The following is a 21,153-nucleotide window of genomic DNA, read 5'->3' on the forward strand; positions in this document are numbered from 1 at the left end:
CTCATGTATACTGTAGAAATGAACAAGTGGGGATGTTTTAGGCACAAACTGCACAACTGACTTTTATGATTGAGTGTTTCAGGCTATTAAAATCATAGACTTCTCCTGGTTATGTTTCTAGGCACACCTAGAAACATTCTGATCATACATTGTTAAATTGAAATGAACATTTATTCTCTTTGATCATTATATTTCATACTGTAAATTAATAAATAGCCATTATGTTAAACAACAACAAAAAAAAGGTCACATATAGATGCCAATCAAGACTACAATGACCATCTCACTCCTGTTAGAATGGCACTGATCAAAAAACAGAAAACAACAAATGCTGGCGAGGACGTGGCGAGACTGGAACCTTTACCCCTGCTGATGGGATTGTAAAATGGTACAACCACTACGGAAAATGATATGGCTCTTCCTTACAAAACTAGAAACAAAACCTTATGGTTTAGCAATCCCACTTCTAGGTAAATACGCTAGAGACCTAATTTTTAAAGACACAATCAGACATATGCACGCCTACGTTCACTACAGCATCATTCACAACGGCAAAAAGATGGAAGCCACCTACGTACCTACCAGTGGATGAATGGATAAACAAAATGTGGTACGTACATACAACGGAATACCGAGCAGGCATAAAGAGTCAGGATCAGTTCTCAAAATATAACGTGGATGAATCTGGAGGACGTGATGCTGAGTGAAATAAGTCAATCACAAAATGGCAAACACTGCATGATCTCACTATTATAAAAAGACAAGAATAGAATATACATACTGAAACCAACGATCACTAGTGGTTATTAGGGATAGAGGGGTGTGTGTCGGGGAGACGCTTTTTATTTCTGGTAGTTGGAAATATAGCACAAAATGTGGGTGAAGAGTGCACAGCCTGACCAAGGTAAATGATGTCGCTAAGAAGCACGCAAAGAAAAAAGACTTTTTTGGTAAATGATGACACATACAAGTGTGGAACAACCAAAAAAAGGAGTGTGGTTACATGCACATATATGTATGCATACAAGTGTTATAGGTATATACATGTGGCCATAAAAAGATGTATCTATATGCCAGTGTATATATGTAAGTATATGCATCCATCTAAATTCACACATAAAGCACGTAGGGGGCACAAACACGGGTACTTAGACTTAAACAAACATCTCGCAGTGTTGGGTTACAGAGTCTGAAGGCTTAGGACCATAGTTTTGTAGGACAACTCACTCAACTGGCATAATATAGTATCCAAAGTTTATGTTCTACATTCTGGTTTGGTGAGTTGCATCTGGGTCTTAAAAACTTGTAAGCAAGCATCTAAGACACAACTATTGGTCTCTATACATCTGGAATAAAAGAGAAAGAAGGAAACCAAGGACAGAGACAAACTAGTCCACAGGACTAATAGTCTACATGAGCCACAATCTCATCTTCCCTGAGACGGGAAGAACTAGATGGTGCCCAGCTACCATTACTGACTGTTTTGATTAGGAATACAACAGATGGATCCTGACAGAATGGGAGCAAAATGTGGAACAGAACTCAAATTCTTAAAAACTCCAGACTTACCGGACCGGATGAGTCTCAGACTCCCTGAGACTATTGCCCTGAGGTACTCTTTAAAATCTGAACCAAAACTATTCCATGAGTTCGTCTTTTAGCTAGTAACAGATTGGTTCATAAAATAGACAATATCATTCATGTGCTCCTTTAAAAAATCATCTATATGAGATCAAATGGTCAAGCAAGGATGAGAAGCAAGAGGCAGGGAAACTAGATTACTGGAAACAGAACAACCAGAACTGTCTGAGAAATAATTAGAAAGCTGACACATTGTGAAAAATGTAAACAATGTCACTGGACAAATCGCACAGAAACTGTTAAATGGGAACCTAACTTGCTGGATAAACGTTCACCAAAAACACAATATTTTAATAAAAATTATTGGAATCCAATAATTTAGAGTATATATACCACATTTTACTTCATTAGTCCCCTGTTAATGGACATTTAGATTTTTTCCAATCTTTACTATCACAAAATGTATGTCATCATCATCTCACTAATTATGAACTTTACCTGTATGATAAATTCCAAAAAAGGTGAAATGCTAAGTTGAAGAGTATTTGGATATATAATTGCGAGAAATGATGCCAAAATGCCCTTCACAGAGATTAGATGAATCTGCACTCCTACCAATATAATATTACCCATGCCCACAAACCTTTCATCAATCAGATAACTAAAAATGATATCTCAGTGTTGCTTTAGTTTACATCTCTCTCATGTTAAAAGGTTTCTTATTTTCCTTTATCGTCTTTTGATACTCTGCTAGATTTTCTATCTGATTGTCAGACTTTTTTTCATTTAAAAGACTGACTTTTAAATGAAGATATTGGCTATGTAGGAAAAAGTTAACTCAGCAGACCTGAGTTGCTGAAACTTTGCACATTCTCCAAATGGGCCTGTTTTCACAACTGGCCCTTTGTACTTTTTTTTTTTAATTGTGCTTTAAGTGAAAGTTGACAAATCAAGAAAGTCTCTCACACAAAAATTTCTATACACCTTGCTATGCACTCCAAGTTGCTCCTCCCCAATGAGACAGCGCACTCCTTCTCTCCGCCCTGTATTCCCCATGTCCATTTGGCCAGCTTCTGAGCCCCTCTGCCTTATCATCTCCCCTCCAGACAGGAGCTGCCCACGTAGTCTCATGTGTCCACTTGAGCCAAGAAGCTCACTCAAAACATGGAAACATTGATGTTGTTATGTAAAAGAAGACAACATTAAAACAATAAAGAGGGACTAAGAAATGTAGTCATAGATCTTTCATATGGAGAGGAAGTCAAAGCAATATAAAGAAATAAAAGTTAGGTTTCAACTTAGAAAAATAAGGGTAAATATTAGGGTAATCACAAAAAACAATCCTACTCATCAAAATAAAGTACAAGAAAAACATACACAGCAAAAACAAAATCAGCAAGAACAACTAAGAGGAAAAGACAATATATAATGACAAACTACTCAGCCCAAAAAATTAAGTGGGAAAAAGAAACTGTCAACAACACACAAAAAAGGATTTCATGAGTTAAACTCATATCTATCCATAATAACACTGAATATAAAAGGACTAAATGCACCAATAAAGAGACAGAGAGTGGCAGAATGGATTAAAAAAAAAAACAAACAAACACGATCCGTCTATATGCTACCTTTAAGAGACACATCTTACACTTAGAGACATAAACTAAAACTCAAAGGATGGAAAAAAATATATCAAGCAAACAATAATCAAAAAAGAGCAGGAGTGGCAATATTAATTTATGAAAAGATAGACTTTAATGTTAAATCTACCACAAACAATGAGGAAAGATACTATATAATGACTAAAGGGACAATATACTAGGAGGATATAACCATATTAAATTCACACCCAATGAATGGGCTTCAAGATACACAAAAACTCTAACCGCACTGAAAAGTGAGACAGACAGCTCCACGATAATTAGTAGGAGACTTCAAAACACCACTTTTGGTAAAGGATAGAACAACCAGAAAAAAGCACAATAAAGACATGGAAGATCTAAATGCCACGATCAACCAACTTGACCGCATACACATATACAGAACACTCCACCCAACGGCAGCTGAGTACACTTTCTTTTCTAGTGCACATGGAACATCCTCTAGAACAGACCACATATTAGGGCATAAAGCAAGCCTTAGCAGAATCCAAAACCCTGAAATATTATAAAACATCTTCTCTGACCATAAGGCCATAAAAGTAGAAATCAGTAACAGAAAAAGCAGGAAAAAGAAATCAAACACTTGGAAACTGAATAATACCCTGCTCAAAAATGATTGGGTTATAGAAGACATTAAGGATGGAATAAAGAAATTCATAGAATCCAATGAGAATACAAACCTTTCCTATCAGAGCCTTTGGGACACAGGGAAAGCAGTGCTCGGAGGCCAGTTTATATCGATAAATGCACACATCCAAAAAGAAGAAAGGGCCAACATCAAAGAACTATCCCTACAACTTGAACAAACAGAGAGCAACAAAAGAAATCTTCAGGCACTAGAAGAAAGCAAATAATAAAAACTAGAGACTTATATGAAATAGAGAGCAGAAAAACAATTGAAAGAGTTAACAAAACCAAAAGCTGGGTCTTTGAAGAAATTAACAAAATTGATAAACCACTGGCCAAACTGACAAAAGAAAAACAGGAGAGGAAGCAAATAACCCGCGTAAGAAATCAGATACATGATATTACAACAGACCCAGCTGAAATAAAAAGAATTGTATCAGATTACTATGAAAAATTGTACTGTAACAAATTTGAAAACCTAGAAGAAATGGATGAATTCCTAGAAACACATTACCTACCTAAACTAACACAAACAGAGGTAGAACAACTAAACAAACCCATAACAAAAGAAGAGATTGAAACGGCAACTAAAAAACTCCGAACAAAAAAAGAGCCCTGGCTCAGACGGTCTCACTGCAGAGTTCTACCAAACTTTCAGAGAAGAGTTAACACCACTACTACTAAGGGCATTTCAAAACACAGAAAAGGACGGAACACTCCCAAACTCACTCTATGAAGCCAGCATATCCCTGATACCAAAACTAGGTAACGACACCATAAAGAAAATTACAGACCTATATCCCTCATGAACTTAGACGCAAAAGTCCTCAACAAAATTCTAGCCAATAGAATTCAACAACATATCAAAAAAATAACTCACCATGACCAAGTGGGATTCACACCAGGTATGCAGGGGATGATTCAATGTTAGAAAAACAATTATTGTAATCCATAATATGTATATAACAAAAGACAAGAACCACATGATTTTATCAATTGATGCAGAAAAGGCATGTGACAAAGTCCAACACCCACTGATGATAAAAATTCTCAGCAAAATAGGAACAGAAGGAAAATTCCTCAAGATAAAGGGGATTTATACAAAGCCAACAGCCAACATCATCCTAAATGGAGAGAGTCTGAAAACATTCCTCTTGAGAACAGGAACTGGACAAGGATGCCCTTTATCACTACTCTTATGCCTAACTACTCTGGCTAGGACCCCCAGAATTCAACATTGTGCTGGGGGTCCTAACCCAAAAACCCAGTGCCGTCGAGTCAATTCCAATGCAAACAGGCTAGGTAAAGAAACAAAGGGCATCCAGATTGGTAAATAAGAATATCTCTTTTTGGAGATGACATGACCTTATACACAGAAAACCCTAAAGAATCCTCAAGAAAACCACTGAAACTAATAGAAGAGTTCAGCAGGGTATCAGGAAACAAGATAAACATACAAAAATCAATTGGATTCCCCTACACCAACAAGAAGAACATCGAAGAGGAAATCACCAAATCAATACCATTTATAGTAGCCCCCAAGAAGATAAAATACTTAGTAATAGATCTTACAGGGGACATAAAAACCTACACAGCGAAAGCTATAAGACACTACTGCAAGAAACCAAAAGAGATCTACATAGGTGGAAAAACATACCTTGTTCATGGACAGGAAGACTCAACATTGTGAAAATGTCTATTCTACCAAAAGCTATCTACAGATACAATGCAATTCCCATCCAAATTCCAACAACATTTTTTAATGAGATGGAGAAACAAATCACCTCACACTATCTGATTTTAGAAACTAGTATACCGCCACAGTAGTCAAAATGGCCTGGTGCTGGTACTACAACAGATACCTAGACCAATGGAACAGTATTGAGAATCCAGACATAAATCCATCCAATATGAGCAGCTGATATTTGACAAAGGCCCCAAATCAGTTCAACGGGGAAAAGACAGTCTCTTTAACAAATGGTGCTGGCATAACTGGATACCCATCTGCAAAAAAATGAAACAAGACCCATTCCTCACACCATGCACAAAAACGAACTCAAATGGATCAACGACCTAAATATAAAAGCTAAAACAATAAAGATCACGGAAGAAAAAATTGGGACAATGAAAAAAGCCCTAATACCTGGCATAAACAGTATACAAAACATTACTAACAACACACAAACAAGAGAAACTAGATAACTGCAAGCTCCTAAAAATCAAACACCTATGCTCACCCAAAGACTTCGCCAAAAGAATAAAAAGACTACCTACAGAATGGGAAAAAGTTTTTAGCTATGACATTTCGGATCAGCATCTGATCTTTAAAATCTACATGACACTGTAAAAACTCAAGAACAAAAAGACAATTAAGAAAGGGGCAAAAGATACGAACAGGTACTTCACTAAAGAAGACATTCAGGTAGCTAATAGATACATGAAGAAACGCTCATGATGATTAGCCATTAAAAAAAATAGCCATTAGAGAAATGTAAATCAAAACTACAATGAGATTCCATCTCACTCCAACAAGGCTGGCACTAATCCAAAAAACACAAAATAATAAATGTTGGAGAGGTTGTGGAGAGACTGGAACACTTATATACTGCTCGTGGGAATATAAAATGGTACAATCACTTTGGAAGCTAGAAATAGAACTAGAAGCTAGAAATAGAACTACCCTTAAAACCCAAAAAAATATGATCCAGCAATCCCACTCCCTGGAATATATCGTAGAGAAATAAGAGCCTTTACATGAACAGATATATGCACACCCACGTTCATTGCAGTACTGTGTACAATAACAAAAAGATGGAAGCAACCAAGGTGCCCATGAATGGATAAATAAATTATGGTATATTCACATAACAGAATGCTACGCATCGATGAAGAACAACAGTGAATCTTTCAAACATTTCATAACATGGAGGAATCTGGAAGGCATTATGCTGAGTGAAATTAGTCAGCTGCAAAAGGATAAATATTGTATGAGACCATTATTATGACAATTCAAGAAATAGTTTTAAAAAAGAAGAAAATACTCTTTTTTGGTTACGAGAGTGGGGAGGGAGGGAGGGAGGGAGATAGTAGACAAGAGCTATTTTAGGTGAAGGGAAAGACAACACACAATACAGGCGAGGTCAGCACAACTGGACTAAACCAAAAGTAAAGAAGTTTCCTGAATACACGGAACACTTCGAAGGCTAGCATAGCAGGGCTGGGGGTTCAGGGACCATGCTTTCAGGGGACATCTAAGTCAATTGACATAATAAAATCTATTAGGAAAACATCTTGCATCCCACTTTGGAGAGTAGTGCCTGGGGTCTTAAAAGCCAGCAAGTGGACATCTAAGATGCATAAATTGGTCTCAACCTACCTGGAGCAAAGGAGAATGAAGAACACCAAGGACACAAGGTAATTATGAACCCAAGAGACAGAAAGGGCCACATAAATCAAAGACTACACCAGCCTGAGACCAGAAGAACTAGATGGTGCCCGGCTACAACCAATGACTGCCCTGACAGGGACCACAACAGAGAACCCCTGAGGGAACAGCAGAGCAGTGGGATGCAGACCTGAAATTCTGGTAAAGAGATCAGACATAATGCTCTGACTAAGACTTGGAGGACCCCAGGGGTCATGGTCCTCAGATCTTCTCTTAGCCCAAGACAGGAACCATTCCCAAAGACAACTCTTCAGACAGGGATTTGACTGGACTATGGGACAGAAAACCATACTGGTGAGGAGTGAGCTTCTTGGATCAAGTAGACACCTGAGACTATGTGAGCAGTTCCCATCTGAAGGGGAGATGAGAAGGCAAAGGGGGACAGAAGCTGGCTGAATGGACATGGAAATACAGGGTGGAGAGGAGGAGAGTCCTGTCTTATTAGGGGGAGAACATGTAAATAAATTTTTATATGAGAGGCTGACCTGATGTGCAAACTTTCACTTAAAGCACAATAAAAATTAAAAAAAAAAAAAAAAGAGTAATACTAAAATCCAAAATAAATAAAAGGCTCAAAAATAAGAGAAAAAATAAAAACTGAGCAGACACATCAGTGGTCACACGCTGTTGGGGAGACAGTCTTCACACTTTCTAAGTCCAAATGAGTTCCTAAACAAACAAAACAACAGTGATCCTCAAGGAATGGAGGAAGTCAGAATCCAGAGTTGCTATATTATTTAAAATGTCCAGTATTCAATGAAAAATTATAAAACACATAAGGAAGCAAGAAAGTATGACTCATATTCAGGAGAGGGGGGAAAACAGTCAATAGGTACTCTTTCTGCGTGTCCCCAGATGTTGGATTTAGGAGACACACTTCAAAGCAGCAATTACAAATATGTTCAAAGGACTAAAAGAAAAAATGTTTCAAACTTAAATGACAGTATGACGATGATGAATCAATAGACACACAAACTGAAAAAAAAATTTAATGGAAATTCTGGCACTGAAAAGTAAAATAAAAGAAAAATTCACTATAGGGGATCAACAGTAAATCTGAAACGGCAGAAGAAAAAAATCAGTGATATCAAAGTAGGTATTATTTAAAAAAAAAAATAAAACCTGAAGAATAGAAACAAAAAGAGTGAAGAGAAAGGAACTGTGCTGGACATCTGTGCAACAATATCAAGCATGCATCCTAGGAGTCTTAGAAGATGAGAGAGAAAAGGGCAAGAAAGACAACTGGAAAAAATAATGACCAAAACATTCTGAACATGACAAAAGGATCATTTACCTATAGATCTAGGAAGCTCAATGAACCTCACAGATGATAAAGACAAAGAGAGCCACACCTTGGTAAATCTTAGTCAAACTGCTGAAATTCAAAGACAGGCAGAAATCTTACAAAAAGCAAGAGAAAAATGGCTCATCACATGCACGAAAATAAAAAAGAAATCACAAATTACCAAAACCAGGAATGAAGGACAGGATGTCACTACTGGTTGTACAGAAATTAAGAGGAGTGTAAGAGAATATTTGAAACCTGTTGGCACCGTGGTTAAGAGCTCAGCTGCTAACCAAAAGGCTGGCAGTTCGAATCTACCAGTTGCTCCTTGGAAACCCTATGTGGCAGTTCTACTCTGTCCTATAGGGTCGCTATGAGTCAGAACTCACTTGAAGGCAATGGTTTTTTTTTTTTGGGTTAAGAGAATATTATGAGCAACTTTTTGTACCAACAAATTAGACAATTCAGAATGAAATGGACAAATTCCTAAGAAGACACAAGTTATCAAAACTGACTCAAGAAGAAACAGAAAATCTAGATAGATCTATAACAAAACATTAAATTAGTAATTTAAAATCTTCCTATGATGTCCAGACATGGATGGCTTCACAGGTAAATTCCACCAAACATTTAAAGAATTAACACTAATTCTTCCTAAACTCCTCCAAAAAATAGAAAAGGGGGGAACAGTATTACCCCAATACCAAAGCAAAAAAAGACACGACAAAAACAACCCAAAATTCCTCATAAAATCAGATGCAAAAATCTTGAACAAAATATTAGTAAACCAATTTCATCAATATATCCAAATATACCAAGTGGGATTTATCCTAGATATACAAGATTGGGCTATCATCCAAAAGTCAATTAATGTAATACAACATATTAACAAAATAAACGACCAAAAAAACCCACATGATCATCTCAATAGGTACAAAAAAAAAAAAAACGACAAAATCCAAAACTCACTGATGAGAAAAAACTCTCAACCAATTAGGAATAATAAGAAACTTTGTCAACCTGATAAAGCACATCTATGAAAAAACTACAACTATAGCTAACATTATACTTAGTGGTAAAAAACTAAGTACTTTCCTAAAAGACTGGGAACAAGGCAAAGTTGTCCATTGTCCCTACTGCTCAACATTATATTGTAGATTCTAGCCAGTGCAATGGCCAAAACAATCCCACCAAACAAACAAAAAGTATATATTGGAAACGAAGAAGTTAAACTGTTTTATCTGGAAATGACGTGATCCACACATAGAAAGTCCTAAGGAATGCTGAAGAATGTTACTATAATGAATGAGCTGAGCAAGGTCGGGGTACACAAAATCAGTATAGAAATGAATTATATTTCTACATGCTAGCAATAACCAATCTAAAAATTAAATTAAGAAGACAATTTCATTCACAATAACACCAAAAAAGAATAAAACACTTAAGTGCAAGATTTAGACACTGAAAACTACAAAAATTTATCTTTAATTGCCAAGAGAACTTAAAGAAGATCTACAGAAGTGGAAGAGAAAAAAAAAATCATATTCACAGATTGCAAGACTTATTATCGATAACATGGCAATAGTTCCCACATTGATCTACAGATTCAACACAACCTCTTCAGCAAGATTTTTTGTAGAAATTGACCAGCTTATCTGAAAATGTGTACGGAAATGCAAAGAGTCTAGAACAGACAAAAAAAAAAATTGAAAAAGAACAAAGTTAGAGTACTTAAATAACCCAATTTCAAAACTTACTATAAAGCTACTGTGTATGTATTGGTGTAAGAGCAGCCTTACAGATCAATGAAACAATTAAGAGTCCAGAAATAAACCCTTGCATTTTTGATAAAGTTGTAGGGATAGTCCAATAGGTAAAGGACAGTCTTTTCAACAAATAGTGCTGGCTCCATATGTAAAAAAATGAATTTAGACCTTTCCTTACATATGTACGACAATGAACTCAAAATAGATCATAAACCTAAATGTAGGTGCTGAAACTATAAAAGTACTAGAAGAAAACGTCTAAGAAGTCTTTATGGCTTTGGGTTAGGCAAAGAGTTCTCTGACATGACACTTTGAACATGAGACATAAAAGGGAAAAACTGATAAACCGGACTTCATTAAAATTAAACATCTGAGTTTGAAAGAATATCATTAAGAAAATGACAAGAAGAGCCAGAGACTGGAGGAAAATATTTATGAAAAACCAAACCCACTGCCATCCAGTGATTCCAAGTCATGGCAACCCCATGTATTACATAGTAAAACTACTCCACAGGGTTTTCTTTGCTGTAATCTTTATGGAAGGTGAGCATTCTTCCACGGCACTACTGGGTGGGTTTGAATTGCCAATCTTTAGGTTAGTAATTAAGTGCAAACTGCACCACCAGGAATCTAATATACCCTCTTTTGTTGCTGTTAGTTGCTGTCAAGTCAATTTCGACTCAAGGCAACCCATGTGTGCAGAGTAGTACTACTCTGTAGGGTTTTCAAAGCTGTGACCTTTCAGAAGCAGATAGCCAGGCCTGTCTTCCAAGGTGCCTCTGGGTGGGTGTGAACTGCCAATCTTTCGGATAGTAGTTGAGCACTTAACTGTTTGCTCTACCCAGGGACTCCAGGATGGCTATAATTAAAAAGACGATAATAAGTGTTGGTGAGGATGTGGAGAAATTGGAACACATATACGTTGCTAGTGAAAATATAAAATGATACAGCCACTTTGGAAAACAATCTGGCCGTTTAAAAAATGCTCAATTTAAACTTACATATAAACCAGCTTTCCCATTCCTAGAAACCTAAGAACACTGAGAACAAATGCCCACATAAAGACTTACATAAGAATGCTCATAGCAATTCATCATTTATAATATTCCAAACTGGCAATAATCAAATGTCATTAACTGGTGAATAAACAAAATGTGGTGTATTCACACAATAAATTACTCATCACTGCAAAGGAACAGGACACGATACATGCTACAACCTAGGTAAGCCTCAAAACACCATGCTAAGTGAAAGAAGCCAGACACAGAAGACTAAATATGGTATGATCATTTACATGAAATGTCCAGAAAAGGCAAATTTATAAATATAGCAAGTAGATTAGTAGTTGTTGGGGTTGAGTGTGAGCATGGATCAACTGTAAATGGGGTCCAGGGAAATTTTGGGATAATGGAAGTATTCTAAAACTGGATTGTGTGCTGGTTGCAAAACTATAAATTTACTAAAAATCAGTGAATTGTACGGTCACAAGGGATGAATTTTATGGCATGTAATTGATATACCAATAAAGCCGAAAAAAAAAATTGTGAGGCGAGTTCTACGACAGATGTGTGTAAGATGGCCAGCAGGGGAGAAAGGGTGACCGATTCTATTTAAGTTGGGCAGGAGTAGGGCAGAAAGAGAGAAAGTAATGCACAAAGGATTGCACATATTTGTTTATTCCTTCAACAAACATTTATCGAGTATCTTTTCTATTTCAGGTGCCTAAGAACTCACCATACCTATTCAATCTGTATGCTGACCAAATAATCGGAAAAGTTGGACTATACGAAGAAGAACAGGGCATCAGGATTGGAGGAAGGCTCATGAACAACCTGCGTTATACAGATGACACAACCTTGCCTGCTGAAAGTGAAGAGGACTTGAAGTACCGATGAAGATCAAAGACTAAAGCCTTCAGTGTGGATTACACCTCAACATAAAGAAAACAAAAATCCTCACAACTGGACCAACAGGCAACATCATGATAAAAACGGAGAAAACACTGAAGCTGTCAAGGATTTCATTTTACTTGGATTCATAATCAACAGCCTTTGAAGCAGCAGTCAAGAAATCAAAAGACCCATTGCATTGGGTAAATCTGCTGCAAAGGACCTCTTTAAAGTGTTGAAGAGGAAAGATGTCACCTTGAAGACTAAGGTGGCCCAAACCATGGTATTTCCAATTGCCTCATATGCGTGTGAAAGCAGGACAATGAATAAGGAAGACTGAAGAAGAACTGACATCTTTGAATTGTGGTGTTGGCGAAGAATATTGAATATACCGTGGACTGCCAAAAGAACGAACAAATCTGTCTTGGAAGAAGTACGGTCAGAAAGCTCCTTGGAAGCAAGGATGGTGAGAGTATGTCTCACATACTTTAGACATGATATCAGGAGAGATCAGTCCCTGGAGAAGGACATCAAACTAGAGGGCCAGCGAAAAAGAGGAAGACCCTCAACAAGATGGACTGACACAGTGGCTGCAACAATGGGCTCAAGCGTAACACTGATTGTCAGGATGGTGCAGGACTGGGCAGTGTTTCATTCTATCACACACAGGGTCGCTATGAGTCGGAACTGACTTGATGGCACCTAACAACAAGAACAAATCAGACATACAGCCCTACACTTGCAAAACTCACATGTTAGAGGTGGAGAAAGGCAATGATCAATAAAACCCCCCCAAAACCAAACCGACTGCCGTTGATTTGATTTCAACTCACAGCGGCCCTACAGGACAGGGTAGAACTGCTTCATAGAGTTTCCAAGGAGCACCTAGCGGATTCAAACTGCTGACCTCTTGGTTAGCAGCCATAGCACTTAGCCACTACCCCACCAGGGTTTCCAATAATAAGCATAATAAATATATGAAATAAATATGGATTCCATAGAGATAATACTTGAATCTAATACTGAAAGATGAGGTCCCTCAGGAGGGAAGGGGGATGGCAGATCAGGTAATGAACGTAGGATGCGTCACAGCAGAGGGAGGAATTGAAGTTCTACTGTGTTCAGGCAGCCCTACAACAGAGGTGATGCCGAAAAACGACAGGAGATGGCAACGAAAAGGTTTCATTTGTTTCATTTAATTCTCCTGTAAGAACACAGGTATTATATGAATAATTTCAAATCCGACAATCAGCACAAAGCCAATTCCCATGAGGCGGAGGCCAAACAGATCCTAGATTTCCCATTTCTCTAAGGTGCTGTGCCAGTCCACCTCTGACAACAGCCACTCCCTCTCCCCTCGGCATTCTTCCCTCCCCAGTGTGAGTTCAACAATGCGTGGCAATGTCTCACAGAGCTCACAAACTATACCTATAGGTAAGTGCTTTATTAACGAAGTAACAACTCAGGATCAGGATTAGCAGGCTACAGCTAGGAAGCAAGATCAGGTGGCATGCAGGCAGAGTCTGAAAGCCTCCCCCGAAGCGGGGAGCACATCCCTGCCTTCTTCAGTGCAGGGCAGCTCTCTGATTCTCTTGCCGTGCAAGCAAGCAGGTCCTTCTCTCTGCCACGTACAGCTCCTCTCGGCTACGCAGGCCTCCTCTTGGTCATGCACACCCTCTCTCAACCACACGGACCCCCTCCAGCCCCCTCGGGACAGGCCTCCCCTTGGTTATTCATGCCCCGTCTCAGACATGCAGGCCTCCTCTCTCAGCCCCTTTCAGACAGGACTCCTGTTGGCCATGCACACCTTCTCTCACCTATGCAGGCCACTCTACCTTCGGCCTCCGTGCCGTCAGCCCGTCCACTGCTAACTTACACAGCTCACAGTGGAGCAGCCTGCTTTGCTCTCTTAGCTGCCTTCCGGGCAGTAGGTTTCTGCCATCACCACGGACTCTGCTGCAGGGCCTCTCACTGTCTTCAGTGTTATTGCCCTTGGCCCTTGTTACAGCTCTTTTAGGAGGTTCCTCATATCCTTTCTCTCTGCTTCTTTTCTCTTCTTGCCTTTCTGAAACCTCTGTAGGATTGGCTACTTATATAAGCAAACGCATTGTCAATTTCAAGGACTGGCCCTCCCAGCAGAACCACGAACTGACCAATCCCCTCGGTGGATCACAAGTGACTCAGTTTCCATAGTAAACTGATCAATATCTGCAAGGTGTATAAAAGAGACTAATCACAGGGCAGGCTGCAGCCCAGGGCTAGACAAAAAGTATCAAACCAGCAAGCTGTTCATAGCTTACCCAGAAAATATCCATCAACCTGGAGAAAAGCAGTAAACTCTTCTGGGCAAAGGTAATGCCTCAGGACTTAGGGGAAAAAAATCTTAAGTTGTTTTTACAAAGAACCAAGGCAAAAGGCCACATAAAAGAACTCACTTCACCACCGGTATTTCAAGTGGTACAAATAAAACTGAGATTAAGTCATTTAACTTGCCCAAAACCAAAACGAAACCAAACCCCCTGCCGTCAAGTCGATTATGACTCATAGCAACTCTATAAGACAGAGTAGAACTGCCCCATGTGGTTTCCAAGGAGCGCCTGGTGAATCTGAATCGCCGACCTTTTGGCTAGCAGCCTTAGCTCTTGACCACTACACCACCAGGGTTTCCAGTTTTAACTTGCCCAAGAGGGAAAAATAATAGTACCTCGCTGAATAGAATCTTTATGGGATTAACACTGCCTGGTACATAGTAATGCCTATATTGTTAATACTATGGTGTCATAGTGCTTAAATTATTAAATTCTACAATCTACCCAGAGAGCTGCCTCTTTTTCTTCCCAAACAGTCATTGCAAGAACAGTACATGGAAGAGGTGTGCTTCTATTCCCTAGAAGACTCACTAGCAACCTGCAATTTGCAGATGACCCAACCTTGCTTGCCAAAAATGAACACAACTTGAAGCACTTACTGATGAAGGTCAAATACTACAGTCCTCTGTATGGATTATGCCTGAATGTCAAGAAAACAAAAATCCTCCAAACTGGACCAATAAACGACATCATGATAAATGGAGAATAAAATTGAAGTTGTCAAGGATTTCATTCTTTTTGGATCAACAATCAATGTCCATGAAGCAGCAGGCAAGAAATCAAATGACATTACACTGGGTAAATGTGCTGCAGAAGATTTCTTCAGATCTTAAAAAGCAATGAGGTCACTCTGACGCCCAAGGTGCGCCTCATCTAGCCAGTCTGTTCAATCACCTCCCATGCACGTGAAGGCTGGACGACGAAAGAGGTAGACAGAGTAACCGACGCATTCGAATCGTGGTCCTGATGAAGAACACTGACTGCCCGAAGAACGAACAAATCAGTCTTAGAAGAAACTACAACCAGAATGCTCCTTAGACGCAAGGATGACAAGACTTCAGCTTGCTTACTTTAGACCCGTCATCATGAAAGACCAATTGCCAGAAGAGAACATCACGGCTGATAAAGTAGAGGGTCAGTGAAAATGAGGGAAACCCTCAACGACATAGATTAACGTAGTAGCCACGACAACAGATTCAAACATATCAACAATCACGAAGATGGTGCAGGACTGGGCAACACTTCATTCTGTTCTAAGTAAGGCTGTCACGAGTCGGAGCCAACTCCATGGCAACTGTACAACAACAAAGAGCACGGATTCAAAGCACTGCAGTTCTCTCCCACTCCTCCAGGAATACCTCTACAGCACTTTTCCTCAGTTAATGAACAACTGAAGAAAAATTACCTGAACCTCTCTTCCTTATGACACCTATTTCCCATAAGGAAAGCCTATCAATGATAGAATATTTTTCACAAAATTAAACAAGTTAATATATGTGCATAGTAAATGGTTACTCAGCTCAGTAGGCTTGGGTTGTCCAAACCCTGAAGGTTCTAAAGGTCTTTAGGGCTGGTCCTTGACCTGCTCCTGGGAGATACCCTCTGAGCCCTCGGAATTTCCTGCCTGATAAAGAGTGTTTTCCTATGCCTGCGGCCCTGGGCCATGCTGTACCAGTTTCACCAGGACATTAACAGTGAGATTTACGGTGAACACCTGTTTCTGTATGCCTGCGGCCCTGGGCCAAGCTCTACCAGCATGACCTCTTGGGGACTGGAGATTGAGTAACTAAGGTCAGCCATGCAGGTGCTACATGTCTACGTGACTGACCCCCAATCAAAACTCTGGATGCCAAAGCTCCAGTGAGCTTCCCTGGCTGGGACACTTCCCACACGCTGTCATACACTGTTGCTGGGAAAATTAAGTACAACCCTCTGCAGCTCCACGGAGAAGGGAAACCTGGAAGCTTGTATCCGGTTCCTCCTGCATTTTGCCCCACGCACCTTCTCCTTTCGCTGACTTTAATCTGTATCCTTCAGCGGCAGTAAACTAACTGTGAGAATAACAGCTTTTCTGAGTTCTGTGAATACTTCTGGTGAATCACCAAGCCTGAGATACTCCTGACTCAATATGAAACCGATTAGTACAGTGCCTGGAATCTAGTAAACATTATATAGGTAGTTACTATCAACAAGTGTTGAGAAGCAACTTAAAATTTTTAAGGTAACCAGACCATGCCATTAATTGTGCCAGGCTCTGATCTTATTTTCAAAGGAGGTTGGTACTGTCAGGAAGATGCTTAAACAGGAACATGCTTTTTATTCATCAGGCATGAGGCACACTAGATTTGATGGCAATATTTAAGTCAATTTCCAGAAGATTCTGCTCTAGCCAGTGGGCAATAATACAATAGAATGACTGTTTAAATATTAACAGAAGCAAGCTGAAGATAATCAAGTGGAAATAGTGGAATACAAGGCAGAGATTTCACAACAGAAGGCATACCTTTATTTCCTTTATGCTTGGAAGTGAAGCATTTAGAAATTCCTCAGTTAATCTCTTCCAACTAGCAGCTTTGTTGAGATCAGAATGAATGATAAATTTTTCATAAATTCTAAAATATAAAAAAAATCAACTGATAGAGCCATGTTAACAAAAAGATCTACAATGAAAATACATATATTTCTGAATATGTGAGTACAGACATACAAATAAAAATGACTTACCCTTCTATTGTCTTTTCTACCTTGTGGCTGTTGACGTCCAAGAAACGATGAAATCTAATAAAGTTAAAAATGCAATTCTTATGCCAATTTTGTCACATGTAACTGGGTAGGCCATTATCATAGCCCTCTGCGTCTGCTCATACATTCTAAACTCAGCTAGGAGTTCAGGATGTATGGGAGTGACCTCTCCCCTCCCATGACCTCCACCATCAGCCAGGCAAACCACTACTCCATCAGAGATTACTCAAGCATCCCTTCCGTCAGGTCCATCATGAGCCTCCCCAGCCCTGCACTGTAGCTCCGTCCTCCCACGTCCTGTGTCTACATCCAGTATAGCACATTCTACACCAGGAGTTCCTAACCATTTTGATGCCACAGTGAAACCTGGTGAAGCCTAAGGACCCCTTTACAGAATAAAGTCTTTAAATGCACAAAATACAAAGGGAACTGTCTTAGTTATGTAGTGTTGCTATAACACAAATGCCACAAGCGGATGGCTTTATCAAACAGAAGTTTATTCTCTCACAGTTTGGGAGGCAAGAAGTCCAAATTCAGGGTACCAGCTCCTGGGGAAGGCTTTCTCTGTTGGTTCTGGAAGAAAGCCCTTGTCATCAATGCTCCCCTGGGTCTAGGAGTTTCTCAGTGCAGAGACCTTGGATCCAAAAGACACATTCCACTCCCCGCTCTGCTTTCTAGGTGGTAGAAGTTCCCCTGTATCTCTGCTCGATCCTTTCTTTTATATCTCAAAAGAGATTGGCTCAAGATTCAACCTAATCTTGTAGATTGAGTCCTGCCTCATTAATGTAACTGCTTTTAATCCTGCCTCGTAGGATTTACAACACACAGGAAAATCAGATGACAAAATGGTGGACAATCACACAATACTGGGAATCATGGCCTAGCCAAGCTGACACACATATTTGGGGGACACAATTCAATCTATAATATTCTACCCTTTGCTCCCCTCAAATTCATTCCTTGCCACATATAAAACACATTCACCCCATCATATCATACCAAAAGTCTTAAATCAACTCCAAGTCCAAAATCTAAAAATTCTTCCTCATCTGTGAAATCTAGAATTTAATTTATTTGCCTCCAAAGTACTATGGCGGAACAGGCACAAGGTAAGCATTTCTATTACAAATGGGAGAACGTGCAGGGAAAGAATGGATAACAGGCACCAAGCAAGTCAGCAGAACATATTACGTTAGCTCTCAAGACTTGAAATTAATCTTCTGTTCTCCGAGACCATTTAGGCAATGGTCCTGCTCTCCAGACTCTGGGTATTGGCCACACTCTCCAGATTTTGGCCCTGGGCTTCAGATCCACCTTCCAGGCACACTGGAATGGCAACTCTGCTCCCTCAGATTTAGGTAGCCCCATTCTCCTAGTCCATCTGAGTGGTGACTCCACCCCATCAGTCCTAGCAGGTTCCGTCCTTCTGCCCATTGGGCGTGGCAACCCTGCTCCTCATCTTTGGGCGGTGGATCTGGCCCCATCTCACTGACATTCATGAAAGGCAGCCCCAGACTCCAGAACTAAGCTGGTAAAGATATGACTCTTTGAAACCTAGGAGGCTGTGGCCCCGCCCTTTGAAATCCCAGAGGCCATGGCTCCACCCTTTCAGACGCCACCGGTCATGGTCCTACCCTTTGAGATTGAGGCAGCTCAACTTCCTGTATTGTCTCTTCAACTTCTGCTTCCTGGTTCCTTGGCCTCTTGGCCCCTTGGGTCTCGCTGCCCACGTCTGACCTGCTGGGGCAAGTGTTCCAAAGCTCTTTGGATCCACTGATAAGTGCCTGGAGGCACCCCACTCTACCACCAACCTTCAGCCAGAAAGCACTCAACTGTTTTGGTCCGTGGGTTGGCAAGCCTAGCTCCACCAATAAGTGCCCAGAGGCACACCACTCCACCAGGAAGGCTCCCACACAAAGGCACTCGGCTCTCTTGCTCTGTGGGCTGGCTCCAGCCCTGTCTCAGGCTGGCCTCCTGGTTCTGCTGCTGCCATTTCTCTGCTGCTGCTTCTCACCAACTGTGCCATTTCCAATGTAACACCTCTCCTCACCTCCTTCTGTGCCCTCATCAGAACTGTCTTTAACATCCACAATTCTACCAATAGTCTCTTCAAGACAATCTAGGCTTTTACTACTAGGCACTTTAAAGCTCTTCCAGCCTCTACCCACTCAGTTTCAAAACCGCTTCCACATTTTAGGCATCTGTTAGAGCAGTGCCCCACTCCTGGTACCAAACTCTGTCTTAGTCACCTAGTGCTGCTATAACAAAAATACCACAAGTGCATGGCTTTATCAAACAGGAGTTTATTCTGTCACAGTTTAGGAGGCAAGAAGTCCAAATTCAGGGTGTCAGCCCCAGGGGAAGGCTTTCTCTCTCTGTCGGTTCTGGGAGAAGGTCCTTGTCATCAATCTTCCCCTAGGTTGAGGAGTTTTTCAGCACAGGGATCCCAGATCCCAAGGATATGCTCCACCCTTGCTCTGCTTTCTTGGTGGTAGGAGGTCCCCTTGTCTCTCTACTTAGATTCTCTATTTCATATCTCAAAAGAGATTGACTCAAGATACAACCTAATCTTGTAGACTCAGTCCTGCCCCATTAACATAACTGCTTTTACTTCTGCCTCATTAACATCATAGAGGCAGGATTTACAACACATAGGAAAATCACATCAGATGACAAAATGGTGGACAATCACACAATATTGGGAATAATGGCCGAGCCAAGTTGACACACATTTTTGGAGGATACAATTCAATCTGTAACAGAAACCAACTATATTAAGTACAGTTCTCAACTATTAAAAAAGTTTTTGGTACAGTAACAGATATACTTCTAACAACAAGGTCTAGCAGTGGGTCCAGTAACTGCCATTAAAGTAATAGTAAGTGATATTTAAAAATATCTGCAGCAACTATATGATGTGAAATTAATCTGTAGTTTCTACTGGTGACAAGGCCATAGGTAGGCTAATACCACTACTGTGGTTTGTTGCCTTTGTTCATAATGGAAGGAAACGCTGCTTTTCAGCTGGTAATTTTTTTTTCTCGTTCAAATTCACAAACATCCAAATTATATCTTCAGACCCTCAGGTTAAGAGTCCCTGGTTCTGTAAGGAGCCCTGGCAGTGCAGCGGTTAAAGCAATGGACTGCTAACTCAAAGGTCTGTGGTTTGAAACCGCCAGTGGCTCTACAGGAGAAAGATGTGGCAGTGTGCTTCCATAAAGATTTACAGCCTTGGAAATCCTATGGGGTTGCTGAGTTGGAATAGACTTGATGGCTATGGATTTGGTTCTACTGTGAAGGAGCCCTGTGGCACAGTGTTAAGTGCTTGGTGGCTAACCAAACGGTCAGTGTTTCGAACCAACCAGCTGCTCCATAGGAGAAAAACGTGGCAATCTGCTGCCATAAAGATTAAAGACTTGGAAACCCCATGAGGCAGTTCTATCCTGTCTTATGGGGTCGCTATGATTCGGACTCAGGGCATTAAACCGGTTTGTTCCAGTTCTAACCCGTGCTGAGAATATGTACTTTCACCCCAGAGACACGGAATCAGAATCTACAGTTTCACAAGATCCCCAGGTAATTCTTATGTATGATAAAATTTTGAGAACCACTACAGTCCTAGCGGTTCTGGTTCTCAGAACTGGTCCCTAACCAGCAGTATTAGCATTGGGAACTTGTTGGAGATGCAAATTTGCAGCAGCGGTTTGAAACAGAATGAAATAGTTTGAAGCCATAGTTGGAACTGACCTGAAAGCAATGGGTTTTTTACTTCACACTATAGGGTTACT

General features: G+C 40.1%; 1 protein-coding gene across 5 annotated transcripts in view; it reads right to left on the bottom strand.

Moving 5' to 3' along the window:
- TUBGCP5 (tubulin gamma complex component 5) overlaps positions 1-21,153 on the bottom strand; it is an 85,144-nt gene that overhangs the window by 61,871 nt on the left and 2,120 nt on the right. For 4 of the 5 annotated variants that reach the window (XR_010323741.1, XM_064296213.1, XM_064296215.1 and 1 more), the window contains exons 2-3: positions 17,348-17,401; positions 17,127-17,235 (exon numbers count right to left, since the gene is read on the bottom strand). Coding sequence is in view for 3 of the 5 variants with exons in the window: in XM_064296213.1 (XP_064152283.1) it covers positions 17,127-17,235; positions 17,348-17,401 (163 nt within the window). In the remaining 2 variants the exon portion in view is untranslated. Of the gene's footprint in view, positions 1-17,126; positions 17,237-17,347; positions 17,402-21,153 lie in introns of those variants that run through there. The other variant, XM_064296214.1, reaches the window with a different exon arrangement.

The sequence above is a fragment of the Loxodonta africana genome, chromosome 13 (genome assembly GCF_030014295.1).
Source record: "Loxodonta africana isolate mLoxAfr1 chromosome 13, mLoxAfr1.hap2, whole genome shotgun sequence".
In the NCBI taxonomy this organism is placed as follows: Eukaryota; Metazoa; Chordata; class Mammalia; order Proboscidea; family Elephantidae; genus Loxodonta; species Loxodonta africana.